This window comes from Trachemys scripta, chromosome 8, assembly GCF_013100865.1.
Source record: "Trachemys scripta elegans isolate TJP31775 chromosome 8, CAS_Tse_1.0, whole genome shotgun sequence".
Lineage (NCBI taxonomy): Eukaryota > Metazoa > Chordata > Testudines > Emydidae > Trachemys > Trachemys scripta.
The window spans coordinates 38,345,757-38,369,439 of NC_048305.1; the positions used below are offsets into that span (position 1 = coordinate 38,345,757).

Sequence of the window (23,683 nt, forward strand, 5' to 3'; positions counted from 1 at the left end):
CGGTTTACACTATCCAGCCTGAACGAGGAGGTCCTGAGAGAGTGGTATATAGGGACCAGCTAAACATTGGACTTTTAGTCTGACCAGGGCTCGTAGGAGGCATAGAGTAGCATGTCCCGACTCCCGAGGAGACTGAAACCAATGGGGCAAACCCAAACCCTGACGAAAATGGTCAGATCCCTCAAATTGACCTGGTGTTACCCGGTTACAGGGGAATAGAAAAATGGGTAATGAACCATCAGTCTTAAGAAGATCCCAGAGAACTACTAAAGCTGTACTGCCTGTTAAACTTGGAGATGATTGTTACTGGTTCTATATAGTGTTTCAAATAATATTGTCATGTATAGTATGAAGAAGTAGACGTAGAATGTTAAATATGTTAAATATTCTTTTGATAATTATTAATGGGTTTTTTATATGACATGATGTGGGTATATGTTGTTAATATGAGACCAGGATATACTGGTGTGAATATTGTGCCTGTGGCAATATTTTAGCAAGGGGGAATGTAAGGGGACTGTTGTCCCCTCACTAAAACTCAATGAGGGCTTTTTGGTGGGCTAGCTCCCAGTGCCAAAAGGAAGGGGAAGGGTCAATGGGAAATCAGGACCCTGAGACTGACAGTCCCCAGGGGCAATGGGGAGAGGCCAATTCTCCAGGTCAGCCTGATTGACAGGTCAGGCAGGCTAATCAGGGAGTCAGGAGGCCAGTGTGGGTCCCGCCCTCCGGGTGAGCTGGAATTGCCTGGGTAAGAGAGAGTGTGGCCGAGCTAAGGAGAGAGCAGGGGCCCATGCTGAGCTGGGGAGCAGAGCTGTGCTAGCCAGAGAAGCAAAGAAGCAACCCAGAGAGCAGGTCAGTGCTGGGAGAACTGCAGCAACCAGAGCCAGAGGGGCCAGAGAAGCAGCCCAGGGAGCTGGAGGCAGAGCAGCCGCAGTGCTGAGGCAGAGTGGAGCTGGAGCTGGATCAGTCCGGAGTTGGGTGCGGTGAGCAGCTAGGGAAAGTGAGGGGGGACCCAGGTTAGGGTGACCAGATGTCTCGATTTTATAGGGACAGTCCTGATTTTAGGGTCTTTTTTTTATATAAGCTCCTATTACCCCCCACCCCCTATGCTGATTTTTCACACTTGCTGTCTGGTCACCCTACCCTGGGTAGCGGGCCCAGTTCAGGGAGATGCCCCCAGCCAAGAGGCCCTACAGGCCAGACTTGGAGGGGGATCGTAACCCTGACAGGGTGGGGGCAATGCTGGGAAGAAGGGTCCTGCCACCTTGAACCTGAGGGCGTGTGGCCACCGCCAGAGCAAGTGTCCGACCTACATCATCTCTGCAGCACAGCCAGGGCCTGAGCAGGAGGCCTGGAACTTGTGAGGAGCAGACTGTGAACTGCCCTGACATTCCAGCCATGGCTGGTTGTGTGTCCCCGTGCCACAGAGTGGGGGTGACATGTTTTGCTTTAACCATTCCCATTTTTCCTTATCTTTTAAATCGGTTGCTGCTTAATAAATTGTTTTTGCTTTGAACTGCATGCAATGATCAGTGGGTCAGGGAAGCATCCAGTGCAGAGAGTGCACCCCAGAGTGGGGACACCCTAGCCCCTGCCCTAAGTGACCATGACAAGGTTGGGGGTCGAGCAGCCCAGGAATCCTGGGCCCTGCCTTGTTGGGGTTACGAGGACTCTGCCAGACAGGAGAGTGGAAGGGGAGTCCTCAAGGGCAGGGAGGCCTCTGGGTAAAGGAAGTGGGAGCGAGGACTCAGATCCTTCCGCTAGCCCATTTCACCAGGGTAGTGTATAAGCCAGGAAAGTTCCTCACAATAACGGGACCATTCCCGCATTTGGTGTCTATTTGATTATGGGACACTGATGTGAACCTGGTGTGAGTTCTAGACAATGACCTGGGCCAGGTCTATACTGTGAAGTTTTGCTGGCTTTCCAGCTCTGGGGCTGGAGCACCCACGGGGCAAAATTAGTGGGTGCAGCCAAGCTCCCCACCGTGCCCCACCCCACCTCACCTCACCTCCTCCTCCGTCTCCTCCCCTGAGCACACCCTGTCCCCACTCCTCGTCCTGCCTCCCAGTGCTTGCTGCCACCAAACAGCTGTAGCAAGCTCTGGGAGAGAGGGGGAGGAGCGGGAACATGGCACGCTCAGGAAAGGAGGCGGGGCTGGGGTGGGGATTTGGGGAAAGAGTCGGAATAGGGGCAGGGAGGGGGCGGAGTTGGGGTGGGGACTTTGGGGAAGGGGTTGGAATGGGGGTGGGAGGAGGCGGGGGCAGAGCACCACTGGCGCCAGTAGAAGTTGGTGCCTATGTGTGTAAATGCAGCTTATATCAGCAAAAGAGTGGCCATACTGGGTCAGAGCAATGGTCTAGCTTGCTCAGTGTCCTATGCCAGGTGCTTCAGGGGGAATGAACAGAACAGACAATCAAGTGATCCATCCCCTGTCTTCCACTCCCAGCTTCTGGCAGTCAGAGGCTAGGGACACCCAGAGCATGGTTTTGCATCCCTGCCCATCTGGCTACTAGCCCTTTGGGCCTATCCTCCATGAACTTACCTCTTTTTTTAACCCAGTTATACTTTTGGTCTTCACAACTTCCCCTAGCAATAAGTTCCACAGGTTAACTGTGTTGTGTGAAGAAATGGAGATATCCCATCTCCTAGAACTGGAAGGGACCTTGAAAGGTCATCATGTCCAGCCCCCTGCCTTTACTAACAGGACCAAGTACTGATTTTGCCCCAGATCCCTAAGTGGCCCCCTCAAGGATTGAACTCACAACCCTAGGTTTAGCAGGCCAATGCTCAAACCACTGAGCTATCTCCCCCTGGTACTGCCTTCTGTTTGTTTTAAACCTGCTGCCTATTAATTTCAGTGGGTGATCCCTGGTTTGTGTGCTATGTGAAGAGGTGAATAGCACTTCCCTAGTCACTGTCTCCACACCAGTCATGATTTTATTGCCCTCTATCATAGTCTCGCTCAGTCGTCTCTTTTCCAGTCTTTGTAATCTCCTTTGCTGGGATAGCTCATGCCCCTTAGGGTGTGACTATGCCGGCAGAACAGCACCTTTCACCAGTCACGCTGCACCCAACGGGGCACACCCCTCGGCTGCACTAGCCAAGCTGGTGCTGAGAAGACAAAAGGCCTTTTTGCCGTTGCAAGCTGTTGTCACTCGGGGCCTGCGGCTCGTGTAGCTGTCCCGGCAAACCCTTTCTAGTGTAGCCAAGGCCTGGGTGAGCAGCCTGGGGGCACGGCCAGGCCAGGTCGGAGGCTGCTCCATTCACCAGGCCTTACTCTGATAACAGCCTCCAGGCGTAGCTGTCACTCTGCTAAAGGGGAGCGGTGCTGCTAGCTGGATGTACCCGCTGGCGCCTGCTGCTCCTGCCAGCATGCAGTAACACAGCCGCCTCCGCACCCAGCTTACCTTTGGTGCCACAAACTGCGACATTTTGTTCACCACCCACTTTGGTAACGAACCTAGAACAAACCCGAGTTACTCAGGACAGCAAGTGAGGCAGCCCCAGCGCTCCTCCGGGGCTGTCTGTCCCTCTCCGTCCTTATGTCTGGCAGTGTAAGGGTGTAAATACCAGAAAGGCAGCTTGGCAGCAGGTAGTGTACACTCTGTGGGGCCCAGTCCCTCCCTGGCGCCGATGCCCCCTCACGAGGGCTCTAAGCTCCTGTCCGCACTTAGTTTCTTGTTAAATCTCCTGTAACAGCAGGGCTGGAGCACTAGTGTAGACAAGGCCAGTGCTCCCCGGGGCTCCTAGGCCTGCCTGCCGCACAGTGGTCTGGCTTGGTCTCTTCCCCCACCCCAGAAAGTCAGTAATGCTGCAGACACCACCAGGAAACTGGCTTATGCATAAAACCGATGGGCAGATTTCCCAGGCGCCACCCCATGGAAACTGCCTGGCCCCCAACAGCAGCCTCCAGAGCTTGGGGGGGCAGGGCTGTGGGGCTGGCAGTACCCTGGGGATGGGGTCAGAGCTTGGGGGGGGCAGGGCTGTGGGGCTAGCAGTGCCCTGGGGATGGGCTCAGAGCTTGGGAGGGCAGAGCTGTGTGGCTAGCAGTGCCCTGGGGATGGGCTTGGAGCTCGGGGGGCCGGGCTGTAGAGCTGGCAGTGCCCTGGGGATGGGTTCAGAGCTCGGGGGGCAGGGCTGTGTGGCTGGCGGGTGCTCCAGAGATGAGCTCAGACCTTGTGGGGGGGCAGGGCTGTGGGGCTGGCAGTGCCCTGGAGGTGGGCTCCGGGGCAGGGAGCCAGGGGCTAGTTCTGATGAGACGGCAGGGAAGAGAAGGCTGCAGCACATAGAATCATAGAAGGTTAGGTTTGGAAGAGACCTCAGGAGGTCATCAAGTCCAACCCCCTGCTCAAAGCAGGACCAACACCAACTAAATCATCCCAGCCAGGGCTTTGTCAAGCCAGCCTTAAAAACCTCCAAGGATACAGATTCCACCACCTCTCTAGGTAACCCATCCCAGTGCTTCACCACCCTCCTAGTGAAATAGTGCTTCCTAATATCCAACCTAGACCTTTCCCACTGCAACTTGAGACCATTGCTCCTTGTTCTGTCATCTGCCACCACTGAGAACAGCTGAGTTCCATCCTCTTTGGAACCCCCCTTCAAGTAGTTGAAGGCTGCTATCAAATCCCTCCTCACTCTTCTCTTCTGCAGACTAAACCCCAGTTTCCTCAGCCTCTCCGTGTAAGTCATATACCCCAGCCCCCTGATAATTTTTCTTGCCCTCTGCTGGACTTGCTCCAGTTTGTCCACATCCCTTCTGTAGTGGGGGGACCAAAACCAGACACAATACATAACCAGCTTGCGAGCCGGGTGAAGCCAAGCACAGGGCACAGCAGCTGGCAAACACTAACCAATGGGCCAGGCCACCCAAGGTGGGCACAGGAGTGCAGCAGTGTCCGCAAGGGAGCGCCGTGGAGAAAGGGGATGGGGCAGCAGGGGGAGTGGGCAGCAAGCCCCACCAGCCCTGGGGCACTGGACAGACAGGTGGAGCTGGGTGTGTCCATCTGTCTGGCTCTCACATAGTCTACTGCTGTCCTACTGATGTCCCCTGAGCTGCCCTGCCCCAGCTGGGACGGGAAGGGAAGCAAAGGGCTGGCTGCTCCCTTAGGGACAGTCCGTGTTCTTTCCCCACTGTTCATCACCAGCTTTGTGTTTGGGGGGTGCTGGGAAATTGGCCCCATCCCTTTGGGGGGGGGTGTCCCCCCCAGGTACAGCATGTCAAGCAATACTTCCCCCTGCACAGGGCTGCCTCTCCCCCCAAAGCTGCCTCTGCCCCTCCAGGAGGAGCTGCAGCATTCCCCTTGGCTCATGTGCCATGCTGGGCACTCACCTCGGGGGTCCACCTGGGTGAGGTAGTAGAGGGTGCAGCCGTGGGGGCCATTGGCCTTGACTAGGTAGCCCGTCTGCAGGGACACGGCCCTCACAAAGTCCTTCCGTGGTGGGTACTTCTGTAGAGACACCACACACAGATCAGTGCCTGCTGTGCACCGGCTCACTGGGCAGCCACGCACGCCACACAGGAGCTGTGCTCCAGCCCGCTCTGCCACAAGTTGTGCCCCCTGTGGCTGGAAGGCCAGGTCCGGAACCAAGGCTTGGCCTGGCTAGGCCTTTCCCACCAGCATTGCCCTGACCCCCACCCCTGAGCCAAAAGGCCAGTGCCTGATGCCAGGCTGGGGAGCTCGGTAGAGGCCTGGCACCTCTGCGTGGTGCCAGGCAGCAGGAGAAGAGCTGCGGTCAGCGGAGTAGGAGCTCACTGGGTGCTTGACGCTGTAGTTGATGATCATGTAGTCGTTGCCCAGGGGCAGCCAGGAGCGCAGGGTGACAAAATCCCTGTTCTTCAAGGGGCTCGGGCACTTCCCTGCAAGGGAGAGAGTCTGTTATCCTGCAAGCACCTGCAGGCACGTCCCCCAATTCCCTCCCAGGGACACCCCGCCCTGGGTTCACTCGCACAGCTAGGACCTTTTGCAGGGCCAGGTACGGTTCCCAATTTTCTAATCACACAAAAACGAATAACCCTGCCCCACCCCTTCTCAGAGGTCACGCCCCCTGACTCGCTCCATCCCCCCCCCCTCCATTGCTACTCTTCTCCACCCTCACTCACTTTCACTGGGCTGGGGTTGGGGAGAGGGAGGGGGTATGGGCTCTGGGCTGGGGATGCAGGCTCTAGGGTGGGGCCAGGAATGAGGGGCTTGGGGTGCGGGAGGGGACTCTGGGCTGGGCCAGAGGATTGGAGTGGGGGGTGCAGACTTGGGGTGGGGCTGGGGATAAGGGGTTTGGGGAGCAGGAGGGGGCTCCGGGCTGGGGCAGGGGGGTTGGGAGGGGGTGCGGGGTCCTAGCAGCACTTACCATGGCTCCAAGGGAGCGGCTGCCAGGTCCCTGTGGCCTCTAGGCGCATGGGTGGCAGGCACGTCTGCGCGGTGCCTTCACACCCTCAGGCACCGCCCCCCACAGCTCCCATTGGTCACGGTTCCTGGAACAATGGGAGCTGTGGAGCTGGCACTTGGGCGGGGGCAGTGCGTGGAGCCTCCCTGGCCGCGTATGAGCCACAGGGACCTAGTGGCTGCTTCCCAGAGCAGCGCGGAGCCAGGGCAAGCAGGGAGCCTGCCTTAGCCACGCTGCGCTGCCGACCGGACTTTCAACGGCCCGGTCACTGGTGCCGATCGGAGGCTCCAGGGTCCTTTTTGTGGTCGAAAACCATATGCCTGGCAACACTAGGCCCTGCCTGACGTGAAGGGTGGCAGGTGAGGGGCCCAGGGGAGGGTAGGAGTGTTGCACTATCTCCCCAGCCCCCCGCTGCCCCCACTCACAGGCATAGTATCCCACATCGGCATTGGCTGTCAGGCGCCCAATGTCATAGGTCTCAATGACGTTGGAGTCCCATTTCTTGCGGTAGTGGGTGTCGTGCAGCACGTCATAGAGTGTCGCGGCCGGTACGTCCTTGCAGGCGATGCGCAGCTGCAAGGGGAGGATGGAGGGAGGGCTTGCAGTCAGCGAGGCTCTGACAGGAGCCCAGCATGCCCACACGGGCCTGGGGGCATGGGCAGGGCGCGCCAGAGGCAAGTGTGAGAGAGGGGCACATGTGTGTGACAGCAGCTGTCTGCCCATGAATGTCAGGTACATCGGCACAAAGGAGTAGTGTGGCTCATCGCGGTTAGTGTGTGGATATGTATGGGGGGTGGCCCAGCAGAGTGCGTGCTAGGATAACAGCAACCTAGGGCTGGAAGAGCCCTCCAGAGGGCATCTAGTCCAGCACCCGGCACTGAGGCAGGACTAACTATTGTGACAGACCCAGACCAGTGGGGTACAGGAGTCTGGTAGAGGACAAATATACTGGTCACTGGATGAATAGTTTTCTGTTCCCTGAGTGACCAAAGCAGGGGCTGCACTAGAGTAATCAGGAACCTGCTAGAACCAGTTAAGGCAGGCAGGCTAATTAGGACACCTGGGTTTTAAAAAGGAGCTCACTTCAGTTTGTGGTGCGAGTGTGAGGAGCTGGGAGCAAGAGGCGCAAGGAGCTGAGAGTGAGAGGGTGTGCTGCTGGAGGACTGAGGAGCACAAGCGTTATCAGACATCAGAAGGAAGGTGTTTGGAGGAGGCCATGGGGAAGTAGCCCAGGGAGTTGTAGCTGTCATGCAGCTGTTACAGGAGGCACTATAAACAGCTGCAGTCCACTGGGCCCTGGGCTGGAACCTGGAGTAGAGGGCGGGCCCAGGTTCCCCCCAGACCTCCCAATTGACCTGGACTGTGGGTTCTCCCAGAGGGGAAGGTCTCTGGGCTGTTCCCCAACCCACATGGTGAATCTCTGAGGCAAGAAAATCCGCCAAATAGCGCAGGACCCACCAAGATAGAGGATGAACTTTGTCACACTGGTGTCAGGGGTGGGATCTTGGTGTGCACAGTACGGCGGAAGAAGGAGGGTGATTTAAAAAAAAAAAAAAAAGGGGGGAGAGGGTTTATTTATTTATTTTTCTCATAATGGATGACGTAGTGTGGGCACTGATACAAGCCACAGTGGCCCAGCAGGAGGCTACCCGTGTCCAGGCAGCTGCCCAACAGGAGGCAGTGCGGCTGCAGCAAGAGACTAATCGCCTGCTGATGGACCAGGCTGGCCAAGACCGAGCTATGTTGCGGGAACTGGTAAACCAGGTAAAGACCCTTACAGAGCTGAACCGCGGCCATGATGGGACGCGGCTCATACGGGCCAGCCATTGGCTGCAGAAAATGATGCGAGAGGATGATGTAGAGGCATACCTTCTGGCCTTTGAGAAGACAGCTCTTCGGGAGGCCTGGCCTCGAGATCAGTGGTCTGGCATCCTTGCCCCATTCCTGTGTGGAGAGGCCCAAAAGGCCTACCATGATCTGCCTGAAGAGGCTGCAGCAGACTACCCCCAGCTGAAAGCAGAGATACTGGCCAGATCTGGGGTAATGACCGCAGTGCAGGCCCAGCGGTATCACAGTTGGAGGTACCAGGAAGACAAAACCTCGCGGTCCCAATTGTATAACCTCATCCATCTCACACGAAAGTGGTTGCAAACAGAGTCCCAGAGTCCGGAAGAGATACTAGAGGTTCTGGTCATTGACCGATACATGAGGGGACTACCGCCAGACCTTCGTGCCTGGGTAAGCCAGAATGAACCCGCCACCTATGCCGAGGTTGTTGCCCTGGTAGAGAGGCAAAGGACAGCAAGGGAGCTGACCCGACCAGTTAAGGAAGAGGCACCCCGGGTTAAACTAGCAGCACCAAGCCCTAAAGTTCGGGTGACTGGGCCACCAGGAGGGCCCAGGTGGAAAAAGAGAGAGGCTGAAGGCCCATCAGAGGCCATAAAGAGTCAGAGCACTGAGGGAGAAGAGGATCGTGATGTTAGACTGCCCAAACCGAGAGACTGGGGAATGCCTAGGGCTCCATGTTATGCCTGCGGGGAGTGGCGACACAAAGCTGCACAGTGTCCCAATGCTGAGGAGCCTATGCAGTCTAACCTGGGCAGATCCATGCTCCCTAACCCCACATATGTATACCAGACCAGTGAAACTAAATGGGGTAGGGACCACGGCACTGGTGGATTCAGGGAGTGCTATCACGCTTATCTCAGGGAAGCTCGTGAAGCGTAGTCAGCTGCTGCAGGCTAAACGTACGGGGATAACATGTGTCCATGGGACAGTTAGTTACTACCCCCCCATCCCAGTAAAAATCGAGATCCAAGGGAACACTACTGAGGTAGCAGCAGGTGTAGTCCCTAAACTCCCATACCCGGTGCTCATAGGGAGGGACTTCCCAGGGTTTGGAAACTTACTCCCAGTAGGGGAATTGGAGAAAGATGGGGACCCTAAAATTGATGAGGCATCCACAGCAGACTGTCAACCCCCAATCTTCTCTGAAATATCCCCAGATTTGTTCTTCACTCCCAGACAGGGTAGAAAGACAAAAAGGGAAAGAAGGGCAGCTAAGGTGTTGGGAACCCGAATACTGACCCAAAGCCAGAGGGTCGCTCTTGTAGGTAGGCGGACCCGCGCAGCTGAAAAGGAGGCCACGCAGGAGGGAGAAGCACCTGAGTCTGACCCCCACCCTAATGCTTCTGAAACAGTAGAGGCAACAGAGACTTGGCCCATAGATCTTGGGCAGATTAGCCCCGGGAGAGGAAATTTTGGACGGGATCAGGCAGAAGACCCAAGGTATGACAACATTAGGAAGGAGGTGACTGAAATAGATGGGGTCCCCATGGAAGGAAAAACCCAGGGACCAGGACCCTACTTCATAATGAAGAAGGATCTCTTATACCGGGTTGCACCAGTACAGGGGCAGAAGATACAGCAGATCCTAGTACCTCAAAAACACTAGAACGCTGTATTAAGTCTTGCTCATAGTCATCTTTTTGGGGGGCATTTGGGGGTAGAGAAGACCCTGGCACGAGTCCTACGACGGTTCTTCTGGCCCGGAGTACATGAAGAAGTACGGAGGTACTGTGCCTCCTGCCCGGGGTGTCAGCTGCACAGTCCCCGTCCCCACTTGAGGGCACCTTTAGTACCCCTTCCCATCATAGAGGTCCCCTTCGAGCGAATAGCCATGGACCTAGTGGGACCCCTGGAGAAGACGGCTCGGGGCCACCAATATATACTTGTTGTTTTGGACTATGCTACTCACTACCCAGAAGCCGTCCCCCTTCGGAACACGGCCTCTAAAACTATAGCCAAAGAGCTGGTGGGGATCTTTGCCCGAATGGGGCTACTGAAGGAGATATTAACCTACCAAGGAACCCCATTTATGTCGAAGCTAATGAAGGACCGCTGTATGCTGCTCCATATACATACCCTGAGAACTTCGGTCTACCATCCACAGACTGATGGGTTGGTAGAAAGGTTTAACCGAACCCTCAAGGCTATGATAAGGAAGGTGGTAAGTCGGGGTGGAAAGGATTGGGACACCCTACTACCCTACCTTATGTTCGCTATCTGGGAGGTACCACAGGCCTCAACTGGGTTTTCCCCCTTCGAGTTATTATACGGGCGTCACTCCCGTGGCATACTAGATATCGCCAAAGAGATCTGGGAAGAGGAACCCAATGAGGGGAGAAATATAATAGAGCATGTAATGCAGATGCAAGACCGGATAGCCCGGGTTACCCCTATTGTATGGGAACATTTGGAGAAGGCCCAGGAGGCCCAGCGAACCCATTACAATCGCCAGGCAAAAGTGTGACAGTTCCAACCAGGGGATCGGGTTATGGTGTTGGTACCCACGGCAGAAAGCTTCTGTCCCAATGGCAGGGGCCCTATGAGGTGGTTGAACCCATGGGGGAAGTAACCTACAAGGTGCGGCAGCCAGGACGCAGAAAACAAGAACAGATTTATCACGTTAACCTTCTGAAACCCTGGCATGCACAACGGTCCAAAAAGACCTAACCCAGGAAAACAAGCCTTCCAAACAGGTGAGAGTGTCTCCCGATTTAACACCAGACCAGAAGAATGAGGTGTCTGAGATGATCTTCCGGAATCAAGATGTGTTCTCAACAAAACCGGGTTGAACAACCGAGACATATCACCACATCGTCACGAACCCTGGGGCCAGAGTAACAATGAGGCCCTATCGGGTGCCAGCGGCAAAAAGGGAGGAAATAAAAGCAGAAGTAAAAAAAATGCTGGAGTTGGGGATCACTGAAGAATCCCACAGTCAGTGGTCCAGCCCAATCGTGCTGGTGCCCAAACCTGATGGCACCACAAGATTTTGCAATGACTTCTGGCGACTAAACGAAGTATCCCAGTTCAACACGTACCCCATACCTCGCATAGATGAGCTAGTGGACCGTCTGAGTAATGCCCGGTACTTGACTACCCTAGACTTGACAAAGGGGTACTGGCAGATTCCCCTTGCAGAAGACGCAAAGGAAAAGACTGTGTTCTCTACACCAGAGGGTCTTTTTCAATATACTGTCCTCCCTTTTGGACTACATGGGGCCCCAGCTACTTTCCAGCGTCTCATGGACAAGCTATTACGCCCGCATAACAGTTATGCTGCTGCCTACTTGGACGATGTGATCATTCATACCCCAGACTGGGAAACCCACCTGGAGAAGGTGGAGGTGGTCCTCGATACCTTCAGGCGAGCTGGCCTTATAGCAAACCCTGCTAAGTGCGCTGTAGGGTTTACAGAGGCCAAATATCTTGGCTACATTGTGGGAAAAGGTCTGGTAAAACCCCAAGTGAACAAGTTAGAGGCCATCCAAAATTGGCCCCGACCAAGTCGCAAGAAACAAGTCCGGGCGTTCCTAGGTGTGGTGGGGTATGACCAACGATTTATCCCCCACTTTGCCACAAGGGCAAGCCCCCTGACAGACCTAGTGAAAGCCCATGGACCTGATCTGGTGAGATGGTCTGACGCAGCAGAGGAAGCATTCACAGACCTACGGACTGCCCTCTGCAATAACCCCGTACTGATAGCCCCTGATTTCACCAAGGAGTTTATCCTGCAGACGGATGCATCGGAAGTAGGGTTGGGGGCCGTTCTATCACAGATGGTCGGGGAGGAGGAACACCCAATTTTATACCTCAGTCGGAAACTCCTTCCAAGGGAACAAAAATATGCAGTGGTGGAGAGAGAATGCCTCGCTGTAAAATGGGCCATGGAAACATTGCGCTACTACCTGCTCAGGCGCAGATTTGTCCTCGTGACTGACCATGCCCCTCTTCAATGGATGCAGCGGAACAAGGAGAGGAACACAAGGGTGACCAGATGGTTCTTATCCTTCCAACCTTTCCAGTTCTGTGTGCAACACAGAGCAGGGAGCCGTCATGGCAACGCCGATGGCTTGTCATGTGTGCACTGTCTGGCGTCCCAAGCTGCCCAACCCCTTGGCGTTGAGCAGTGGGAGGGATATGTGACAGACCCAGACCAGTGGGGTACAGGAGTCTGGTAGAGGACAAATATACTGGTCACCGGATGAGTAGTTTTCTGTTCCCTGAGTGACCAAAGCAGGGGCTGCACTAGAGTAATCAGGAACCTGCTAGAACCAGTTAAGGCAGGCAGGCTAATTAGGACACCTGGGTTTTTAAAAGGAGCTCACTTCAGTTTGTGGTGCGAGTGTGAGGAGCTGGGAGTGAGAGGGTGTGCTGCTGGAGGACTGAGGAGCACAAGCGTTATCAGACACCAGAAGGAAGGTCCTGTGGTGAGAATAACGAAGGTGTTTGGAGGAGGCCATGGGGAAGTAGCCCAGGGAGTTGTAGCTGTCATGCAGCTGTTACAGGAGGCACTATAAACAGCTGCAGTCCACAGGGCCCTGGGCTGGAACCCGGAGTAGAGGTCGGGCCCAGACCTCCCAATTGACCTGGACTGTGGGTTCTCCCAGAGGGGAAGGTCTCTGGGCTGTTCCCCAACCCACATGGTGAATCTCTGAGGCAAGAAAATCCGCCAAATAGCGCAGGACCCACCAAGATAGAGGAGGAATTTTGTCACACTATACATATAAAAGATGGGGTCTAAATTAGCTGTTACCACTCAAGAAAGCGATCTTGGAGTCATTGTGGATAGTTCTCTGAAAACATCCACTCAACGTGCAGCGTCAGTCAAAAAAGCGAACAGAATTTTTGGAAATATCAAGAAAGGGATAGATAATAAGAGAAAATATCATATTGCCTCTATATAAATCCATGGTACGCCCACACCTTGAATACTGTGTGCAGATGTGGTCACCCCATCTCGAAAAAGATATATTAGAATTAGAAAAGGTTCAGAAAATGGCAACAAAAATGATTAGGGGTATGGAATGGCTTCTGTATGAGGAGAGATTAATAAGACTGGGACTTTTCAGTCTGGAAACGAGACAGCTACAGGGGGATATGATAGAGGTCTATAAAATCATGACTGGTGTGCAGAAAGTAAATAAGGAAGTATTATTTACTCATAAAACAAGAACTAGGAGTCACCAAATGAAATTAATAGGCAGCAGGTTTAAAACAAACAAAAGGAAGTATTTCTTCATACAACGCACAGTCAACCTGTGGAACTTCTTGCCAGAGGATGTTGTGAAGGCCAAGAATATAACAGGGTTCAAAAAAGAACTAGATAAGTTCATGGAGGATAGGTCCATCAATGGCTATTAGCCAGGATGGGTAGGTGTGCTGTCCCTAGCCTCTGTTTGCCAGAAGCTGGGAATAGGTGACAGGGAATGAATGACTTGATGATTACCTGTTCTGTTCTTTCCCTCTGGGGCACGTGCCATTGGCCACTGTGAGAAGACAGGATACTGGGCTAGATGGACCTTTGGTCTGACCCAGTATGTCTGTTCTTATGACCATCCCTGATGAGTGTTTGTCTAACCTGCTCTTTAAAATCTCCATTGGCAGAGTCCACAACCTCCCTGGGCAATTTATTCCAATGCTTAACTACCCTGACTGGTAGAGAATGTTTCCTAATGTCCAACCTGAACCACACAGCCTGCAATGGAAGCCGATTGCTTCTTGTCCTTTCCTGGGGCTAAGGAGAACAACCGATCGCCCCTCCTCTAGGTAATGGATTTCTAAAGCAGGATTTTCAAACATCCGACTTTCCAGGACAGCCGAGGGGACCCTCCCAGTAGCCACACTGCCATTAACACTTCCCTGAGTCTGGGTGCTCGCCTGCCCAGCTCTGCCTCAGCTCCCAAACCCGCTCTTCAGTCACACAGAGCCAGGCTGGGGTGGATTCTGCTGGGTGTGCAGCCAGCTGGCAGTGCAGTGGGCTTATGGGAGCCTGAGATCGGGGGGGGGTGGAGGGGTTGGCCTGGGGAATTAATGTGTGACACCCAGGGATGCTGGTTTTGTTCCCTTGCCCCAGTCACATGACCTGGGCCAGGGATCCCAAGGGGCTGCCTCTGGCACCTGGCAGAGGCTGGAATTAAATGCATATTAAGAATGCCAAGCCAAGCCAAATGCCACAACTGAGCCCAGCCCCAGCCGCAGAGGGCACTCAGGGAATCATAGAATATCAGGGTTGTAAGCGACCTCAGGAGGTCATCTAGTCCAACCCCCTGCTCAAAGCAGGACCAACCCCAACTAAATCATCCCAGCCAAGGCTTTGTCAAGCCTGATCTTAAAAACTTTTAAGGAAGGAGATTCCACCACCTCCCTAGGTAACCCATTCCAGTGCTTCACCACCCTCCAAAATTCATTCATATGTAACCCTTCTGCCTGTCTGAGTTGGCAGCAACAAGGGCTGGGTTCAGTTTCTAGGTGTCCCGTTTCAATAACACAATGCAAAACCAGCTTGAGCCCCCACCCAGTGACCTGGGACAATTACATACCACCCCCGGGCGCCTCTAAGAGGTAATACTTCTCATCTCGCAAGCACGGAGTCTGAGTGTAGCAAAATGCTTTTAATAAAGGAGGGAAACAATGCAGTATTACATTGGGGAAACACCACAAACAGGATTCATAACACAAACCATGAGCAAAAGACCCATTCCCAAGTAAGTTTGGCAGTGTCCTTTTCCACTCAGGGTCTTAAGTCCAGCAACCCAAAAAAATCACCCAAAAGTCTCTGTCCCTGGTCAGTGCAGCCCCAGAGTTCAAAAGTTTATCTGCAAAGTTTTACCTTCCAGCCTAGGTGGAAATGGGTGGGGGGGGGGCACCGAGGTGTTAAGGGGCACCTTACGTGGTCCGAGACTGACTGCCTCGCCTCTCCATGGGGCTGTGCTGCAGCCTTCACCGCAAGCCACTCCACCAGCCATTCTGTGAGCCGCTCCAGCTATCCTACAAACATACTCCACTCCACCAGCTGCTCAGCAATATATCTTCAGCCCTTTCCCACAAGCACCCAGCAATTTTAGCTTTTAGTAGTAGGGGAGCCTCAGTGGTAGTGCACTATTAGCACGAAGTGACTTCAGCTTAACAGCCTATAACTACACTCTTAATAGAATCAAAATTAGCTCTGATATTCCACAGCAGAGACAATGCAAATAGTGTTTCACACCCACAAACAGCTCCCCTACTATCAGATACACATCCCTAGCCCCAGCCTCTCTTAATTCACTGGGTTTTAGAACCCATGTCCCTTGTCTAGTGAGTGCTACTTAGTTGATGGCGAGTCCCTCTGTCATAAAACAGTTCCACTGTCCTTGATTCACATAATCAGGGTAACTACACTTTATTCTTCCTGCCCCAATAACAGTGAAATTGGGGATCCCACAGCAGCCAAAGTGATCATTTGGGCTGCTGTGGACTCATGCTAGGCTGGGTGGGTATGCCTATGCAAATAAGATCAGCCCCTGAAGTTCTCTTGCACAACTCGCCACAATTCACCACCAGATGTCAGGGTAGAGCTCATCCTGACTCTGCTTACACATATGTAACTGTAAGCATCTTTGCCTCAGTCACCAGCAGAGTCTGAACTCAGAATTTCTGGGTGCAGTGCAAACCTCTACCACTTGAGCTAACAGAGGAACTGTTTTGAGCTTTGGTCTCTCCTTGGACATCTGACCATTCCATCTGGGCTCTGAGCAGTGCCCCTCATCGAGGTCTCTGGCAGAAACGACCATCCCTGCCCTCTGTGGGTCTGATCATGTGGCTCCCACTTGTGCTGGGATCAGGTCCTGCTGCTGCGGCCTGGTCAGCGGCCGTGCTGGGTCTTCCAGGGCTGGCGCTTCCACTAGGTGACCCTAGGCGGTCGCCTAGGGCGGCAGGATTTGGGGGGGCAGTATTTTGCTGCCTGCGGCAGAAATTCAGCGGCGGGAGGTGTCACAGAGTCCCCGGGCGATGCTCTGGAACTGCTCGCCACAAAGCCAGTCAGGACTTTGGGGAGCCTCCTCTCCCTCGGAGTAGACCGTCTTCAGGGCAAGAAGCTCCCACGGCTTCACCTCCTGGGTCTCTCCTGGGAGCATTCAGCATATGTCCCTCCGTGCGCTTCCCACAGCGAGTCTGCCCCGGCAGCGTCCTGGGGAAGCCAAAGGGTTCTGCACCCTCCACTTCGCAGTCAGACGTGACTCTCAGCCAGCCAGTAAAAACAGAGGTTTATTAGATGACAGGAACATGGTCTAAAACAGAGCTTGTAGGTCCAGCAAACGGGACCCCTCCGCCGGGTCCATTTCGGGGCCCAGCGAGGCAGACCCCCGTCTGCCCTCCCTTCCAGTCCCCAGCTAGTTCCAAACTCCAACCCCCGTCCAGCCCCTCCTTCTCTGGGCTTTGTTTCTTTCCCAGGCCAGGAGGTCACCTGATCCCCTTGTCTCCAACACCTTCAGTTGGCACCTTTGCAGAGGAGGGGCCCAGGCCATCAGTTGCTAGGAGACAGAGTGTCGGGCATTTATGTGCCCTTTGCTCTGTAGCAACCATACACCCTTATCCCACCACCTAGATACTTAAGAACTGCATAGGGGAAACTGAGGAAAACATTAAGAACAGCCCCACTTCGTCACAGGAGGTCCTTCTACTCCGGATCTTCGGCAGAAATTCGGCGGCGGGTCCTTCAATCACTCCGGGACCCGCCGCCAAAGTGCCCCGAAGATGCGGAGCGGAAGGACCTCCGCCGCCGAAGACCCCAGGCCCCCTCAATGCTCAGAGGAGGAGTGCTGCTTCCCCCAGAGCCTGTGTTTGCTGTTTCTGGTGCGTCTCACTGTCAGCGGCAGGGTGGGCAGGATGGAGGGAGGTGATTGGCAGGAAGTTCATAGGATCCCAGTCCTGCTGAGGCTCTGCTGCCTGCCTGGAGGTTGTGGCTTTCTGCTCTGTTCTCTGGGCTGGGGCTCTCTGTCCCCCTCCAGGGGCTGATGCACAGAGCACTCCACTGGGTAGGAGCTCATAGTGGGTCTGGTAGCTCAGACAGGCGAGGCTCATGTGCCAGGTCCAGAGAGGGTGGGTCCATTCCTACTGCTGCTGGCAGGGCAGGAAGCCAGCTGGTGGCTCCAGCTCCTGACCTAGCTGCATGGGGGGCTTTTTGGGAGAGTCCTGGAGCCATCCCACCCACCTTCACTGCAGGGGGACAGGCCCCTGAGGCCCTGCAGGGGCTGGGGTATTTGGGAGACTCGCTACTCTCTCCCCCAGGAAGGTGTGGGCAATGAGCACTGGCCCAGCTCCCGGGAGATAGAATCTATGCACATAGGCTGGCACTGGTGCTGGGATGGCCCGGAACTGTCAGAGCGCTTGCCTGGGCATGCCTTGTTTTGCCCAATGGCTTGGCCTCTCACTCCCTGAGACAAGGGGCAGCTGCATGCTGGACGGGAGATCTCTGCCACCAGGTGAGGGTGTGAGAGGCGAGCATCTCCTGGGCCCTGGGGCCGTGAATGCTGCAGGCAGCCAATCTCCCCCCGCCCCCCACACCCCACCAAACCCTCTCATCTGAAAACAGATCCGGCCATCCCCATGCATTGTCCCATCCAAATCACACTCCAGAGCAAGCAGGGTTGGGTTTCTCTCCCTGGCCCCTGGCTGGGCGCTGTGAGATCAGCGGTAACCAAAGCTATTAACTGGTAACCCAAGCTGCAGCGCGGTATCAAATCCTCAAGAGAGCGGGTGCATTATTGATGAGCCCACCCAGCCTGGGTGCACCTCAATGCTGTGTGGCTGCAGCACTGGGTGGGCTGATGGAGACGTCTATGACCCCTCATTAGAGGCCCTGCATTTTTGATGAGGTGCTCAGCAGCCGCCAGGTAACTAGAGACAGTCCTTTGTATAGGCTGCCATTGTCACCCCCCCCATTAATCTCCAACAGCCTGCCCAGCTCCCCTCAGCAGTCCCCCACAGGCACCTCGTGGCCCGGTTTGTTTGCAGAACAGATGCCCCGTGACAGCGCTGGTGAAACATTATTGTCTCTTCCCTCTCCTCCTGTGGGCAGGCGCTGGGATGTCTGGCAGCCTGCTGACTGCCCCCATCGCACATCCACCTCCTAGGCCTGCCGCCTTTGACCCCTGCCCTGATGGGCACTGCTAGGTGCATGGTGAAGCTGTACCTAGGACAGAGAGGCCCGGGCCCCCTCTTCTGCTGTACTGCCTGTGCAAGGCCAGTGAGGATACGCCCAAAGTGCACTTGGCCAACTGCGCAATGCTGAAAAGTATCTGAGCAACAGTGTGGTGGGGTGGGCAGGTTCCAAGCCCCCAGCTCTGCAGCTTGACTCAGCTAACTGGAGGTGTTGAGAGGTGGGCTTAGCAGAGCTCAGCCAGAAAGATGCTTACAAGAACTCCATGCATTAAAGCATCCCTAGCTCACTGGGGTTAAAGTTTCACAGCTGGGAAATTGGGGCATACGTCTCTGCAGCTTCCCCCTGTGTCAGCTCCCCTTTCCCCGCCCACCAGGAACACCCCAGCTCCCAGCCAGTGGATCTCCACGGCTTTTCCAACAGAGGCCAAAGTCCCCAACTCAGCCCCTCTGCAACCCAGCCCCTCTGCAAAACACCATCCTGCCCCACAGAAACAGGTCCCTCCCCAGCCCCCGGCGATCCAGGGGCCCCCAGACTGTGCCACATAGATGTGAAACCCCACTTGGCCTGCACCCCCTTGTTCCCAAGCCGTTCACAGGCTCCATTGCAATCCCCCGTCCTGGCGAGCACCGGGGTCCGACAGTCACAGACACACTGAAGCCCATGGCCAGAATCGGGAGGGGGAGCAGCTGTCCCACATCCCACAGACTGGGCAATCAGTGTATATAGAGGCAGCTCAAGAAGTCAATATTGAATCTCAATGAATCTCCCCAGCTAGCACTGGCCCATAATGCACTGGGCCAGACACCGTGGGAGCCCATGGCTGATGTATTGTTTTCTGCCCTCTGACACCCTGCCTGATGGATGCACATCACACATGAGCAGTGCAGGAGAGCTAGCCCAGCAGGCAGGAGAGATGGTAAAAGCATTCATAGTTAGGAATGACCCCTGTGGGGCAGGTACCCCCATGCAGAGATACTCAGGCCCCAGTGGGGCAGATATCCTGTACGGAGATACCCTCCACAGGGTGCCTGGGTATCCCCATGCGGCAATACCCAGGCCCCTGTGGGGTGGGTATCCCCGTGCGGGGATACCTAGGGCCCCTATGGGGCAGGTAGCCCCTTGCTGTGATACCCGGGGCTCCTGTGGGGCAGGTGCCCCTGTGTGGTGATACCCAGGACATCTGTGGGGCAGGTACCTCAATGCGGGAATACCCAGGGCCCCTGTGTGGGGAATACCCCTGTGCGGTGATACCCAGGGCCCTGTGGGGAGGGTACCCCCGTGTTGTGACACTCGGGGTGGGGTGTGGAGGAATGAGTAACAGATGGAAGATGAAGAATTTGGTTTGCACCATTAATAGGCAAGTAGCAATTTTTAAATTCCCTTTCCCTTCCTACCCACTAGTATGTTACTGCTATCCCCCCGCTCCACCCATGGGACCTGTGCTGCCCACAGTGCCAGGTATATCGACCCTTCTGCTGCTCCTGGCCGTGTGCCCGTCTGCCCATGTCGGTCTCCCCAGGTGATGTCCTGGTGCCTTTGACAGTCCCTGTGTCACAGACATGGCATGGCAGCTGTGCCATGGGGCCAGCTCTGTCCTGGTGACCTCACCAATGGCAGGGCCACTCTCCTCCTGCCCTGCGATCACTGGCTGGAGAAGATGCAGAACAGCTGCTCGTCTACAGGACTCAATGCATTTTCTGTTATTACCCTGAATAGCCCCCGGGAGCGTCACCAGATTCCCCCTTGAGCCTTTGCTGACCACAAGGCAGGCTGCGAAATCCGTGCAGCCTCAACTGGAGCAGAGCAGTCCAAGGGACCCTCTCCCTGGGGATAAACATGCTTCTGGGAACACCCTGCCCCTGCTGGCTAGTTAACCCCCGGGAGCCTTCCCAGCTACTCTAAGGTGCTTGCGCTCCATACTAGTTCCCACATCCAGGGCTTGCTGCGGTTGGGCTCAGGCCAGTCCCACAGGAGGGAAATGCCGCCAGTGGGGATCTGACTATGGCAGCCTGCTGTGGGCTCCAAGCATCCATGTGACTCTTGGAATGCTGGCAGCCCCCGAGCATGCCATGGGTGGTGTGTATGCCCATGTGTGGCTAGTGCCTCAGCCAGCGCAGCACTAGAGCGCCCCCTGCTGCACTGGGGCCAGCTCAGATTTGGAAGCACAGCATAGAACCCTGGACAGCACCTCACTCTCCTCTCAGAGCATGAGCCCTTCTCCCCTTCGTGCCTAGCAGAGCCTGCACGGGGCCATGGCACTGACTAGGGATCATGGGCTGGGGGAGGGCGGTGGAAATCAGCAGCTGCTCCCCTGGCCTGCACTATGTGGGCACCATCCATGAAAGTGCTTTGGTGTTCCAGCAGGACAGGCCTTGTATCTCAGCAGCTCAGTATCACTAATGCATAACTCATGGACTCCTTTGCAAAGCCAGACAGAGCCCTGCCATGCAAAAAAACCGCACTTGCGATGACATGTTTTCTGAGCTCATGCAGTCCTCCCGCACTGATAGGGCACAGCTTAATGCATGGAGGCATTCAGTGGCAGAGGCCAGGAAAGAATTAAGTGAGCGCGAAGAGTGGAGGCAGGACGTGATGCTGAGGCTAATGGGGAAGCAAACGGACGTGATAAGGCATCTGTTGGGGCTGCAGGAAAGCCAACAAGAGCACAGATCCCCGCTGCATCCACTGTATAACCGCCTCCCCTCCTCCCCGTGTTCCATAGCCTCCTCACCCAGATGCCCAAAAAGGCGGGGATGGGGGGTGGGGGCAGAATTAATAAAGAAAGAATGCATGGTTTCAAAACAATAGTTACTTTATTTTGAAGAGGGGAGGGTGGTTGGCTTACAGGGAATTAAAATCAACAAAGGGGGTGGGTTTGCATCAAGGAGAAACATACACAACTGTCACACCGAAGCCTGGCCAGTCATGAAACTGGTTTTCAAAGCCTCTCTGATGCACAGTGCACCTTGCTGTGCTCTTCTAATTGTCCTGGTGTCTGGCTGCTCAAAATCAGACGCCAGGCGATTTGCCTTAACCTCCCACCCCGCCATAAATGTCTCCTCCTTACTCTCACAGATATTATGGAGCACACAGCTAGCAGCAATAACAATGGGAATGTTGGTTGCACTGAGGTCTGACCAACAGTGCCAGCGAGCTTTTAAACGTCCAAAGGCACATTTTACCACCATTCTGCACTTGCGCAGCCTAAAGTTGAACTGCTCCTTACTACTGTCCAGGCTTCCTGAACGGATCCCCTGAGCAGGAGAGCAGAGTTACAACGGAAACGTTGGACAAGGACAGTTAGCAGTCCTACTGCACAGTCTGCTGCCAGCAGCACCCAGGAGGACCAGAACGGATCCCCTGAGCTCATCGCTGGGGAGCAGGAGAGCAGAGTTGCAGCGGAAGCGGTGAAGCCATCAGAGCCGCCTGGGGGGGGGGGGGGGGGCGGGCGGAAGTGGGGCAATTTGCCCCAGGGCGCCACGAGAATGTCAGAGGCTCCCCCACACCTTTGGCTTCCCCATCCCCCAGCGCCTCAGCACATCATGTCCAGGAGCAACCCTGGACAGCGCTGCAGCGGCGTGGCTTGGGCGGGGCCTGAGGTCCTCCTGCTTGGAGCCATGTGGTAAGGGGGTGGGGCTGCAAGCTCCGGCAGGCTGAGTGGCAGGAGCTCCTGGATGCGACTTGCTGAGGCTCTGGGAGAGGCGGGGGTAAGCAGCATGGTAAGCCCCTCTGAGCCGGGCACTCCCCTGACCCCATCCCCCCACAGCCCTGACCCCAGCTCCGAGCCCAGCCCCTCTGAACCGGACACTCCCCTGACCCCATCCCCCCCAGCCCTGACCCCCAGCTCCAAGCCCAGCCCCTCTGAACCAGACATTCCCCCGAACCCAGCCCCCCCCAGCCCTGACCCCCAGCTCCTCTGAGCCGGGTATCCCCCGACCCCACCCCCCCCCCAGCCCTGACCCCCAGCTCCAAACCCAGCCCCTCTGAGCCAGACACCCCCGACTCCATCCCCCCACAGCCCTGACCCCCAGCTCCAAGGCCAGCCCCTCTGAGCCGGGCACCCCCCAACCCAGAGCCCAGCTCTGCACCCAGCCCTGGGCAACAGTAGCCCCACCCCCAGGCAGCAACAGCCCATTGGCACCAACCATCACCATCACCCAGCAACAGCCCATTATGTAATTGCAAATGTATACATACCATTAAGGCATTTAATGTTTTTAAATAATGTATTTTAAATAATGTATTTTCAATTTATTAAAAATTAACTTTTGAATGTATTTCACTGGTTATTTTTTACATTTCCAAATACATGTTACTATAGTATTGCAACTTTTTTTATGGAAGGGGCCCCCAAAATTGCTTTGCCTCAGGCCCCCGTAATCCTCTGGGTGGCCCTGGGAGCCGTACACCATGCCCTGGAGGTTGCTAGGAGCTGGGCAGGGAAGACGTTCCCAGAACCCCCGGCCAAGCTACATGTCTGATGAGGATGGTTAGCGGACCTACTGCACCGTCTGCTGTGAAGCCAAGGGGCTGCTGCTGTGTAACAATACCAGCTGCTGCAGGTGCTTCTGTGTTGAATGCTTGGAGGTCTGGGTAGGGCAAGGTACCTCGGCCAAGGCAAAAGAGCAAGAGCCCTGGAGCTGTTACATGTGTCAACCACAGAAGTGCTACGGGTGTTACAGCGCTGACCGGACTGGAATGTACGGCTGCAAGACTTCTTCACTAGCAACAAAGGACAGGAATATGATGCACCTAAAATCTAAAAAGGCCCGCACATTTCCCAGAGTCACTACCCTTGATGACAGAACGTCAATGATTGCATTGGCTACTTGGATCACAGCAGCCCCCACAGTAGACTTGCCCACAACAGCAGCAGTGACGGTGAGCTGAGTGGGCTCCATGCCTGATAAACAACTAGTGGGGCCACTGGATGATCGAGATGCTAACGGAGCATTCAAGGACAATAAGACCATTACAGAGAAACGAAATGAATTCTTTGCATCTGTCTTCACTTCTGAGGATGTGAGGGAGATTCCCAAACCTGAGTCATTCTTTTTGGGTGACAAATCTCAGGAACTGTTCCAGATTGAGGCATCATTAGAGGAGATTTTGCAACCAATTGATAAACTAAACAGTAATAAGTCACCAGGACTAGATGGTATTCTCCCGAGAGTTCTGAAGGAACTCTGTAGCAAGGAGATGCGGTCTCCTGCCCTGTCAGAAGGAGAAAGACCCGAGATTGCCCCCTGGTGGGCAGAACCAGCCCATCTGCAGCTGCCCCGCTGGAAGCAGAGGGGTAGGACAGGA

General features: G+C 55.2%; 1 protein-coding gene and 1 long non-coding RNA gene across 2 annotated transcripts in view; one reads left to right on the plus strand and one right to left on the minus strand.

Annotated features, from left to right (window-relative positions):
* The window catches only part of LOC117882060 (START domain-containing protein 10-like), a 43,244-nt gene that overhangs the window by 5,117 nt on the left and 14,444 nt on the right, over window positions 1-23,683 (minus strand). The window contains exons 2-5 of the mRNA XM_034780029.1: window positions 6,813-6,960; window positions 5,760-5,863; window positions 5,336-5,453; window positions 3,411-3,463 (exon numbers count right to left, since the gene is read on the minus strand). Of these exons, the coding sequence (XP_034635920.1) occupies window positions 3,411-3,463; window positions 5,336-5,453; window positions 5,760-5,863; window positions 6,813-6,960 (423 nt within the window). The remainder of the gene's footprint in view (window positions 1-3,410; window positions 3,464-5,335; window positions 5,454-5,759; window positions 5,864-6,812; window positions 6,961-23,683) is intronic.
* LOC117882061 lies at window positions 719-22,055 on the plus strand. Its single transcript, XR_004646928.1, has 3 exons — window positions 719-852; window positions 13,840-14,001; window positions 21,613-22,055. It is a non-coding gene; the product is annotated as an uncharacterized LOC117882061 (long non-coding RNA).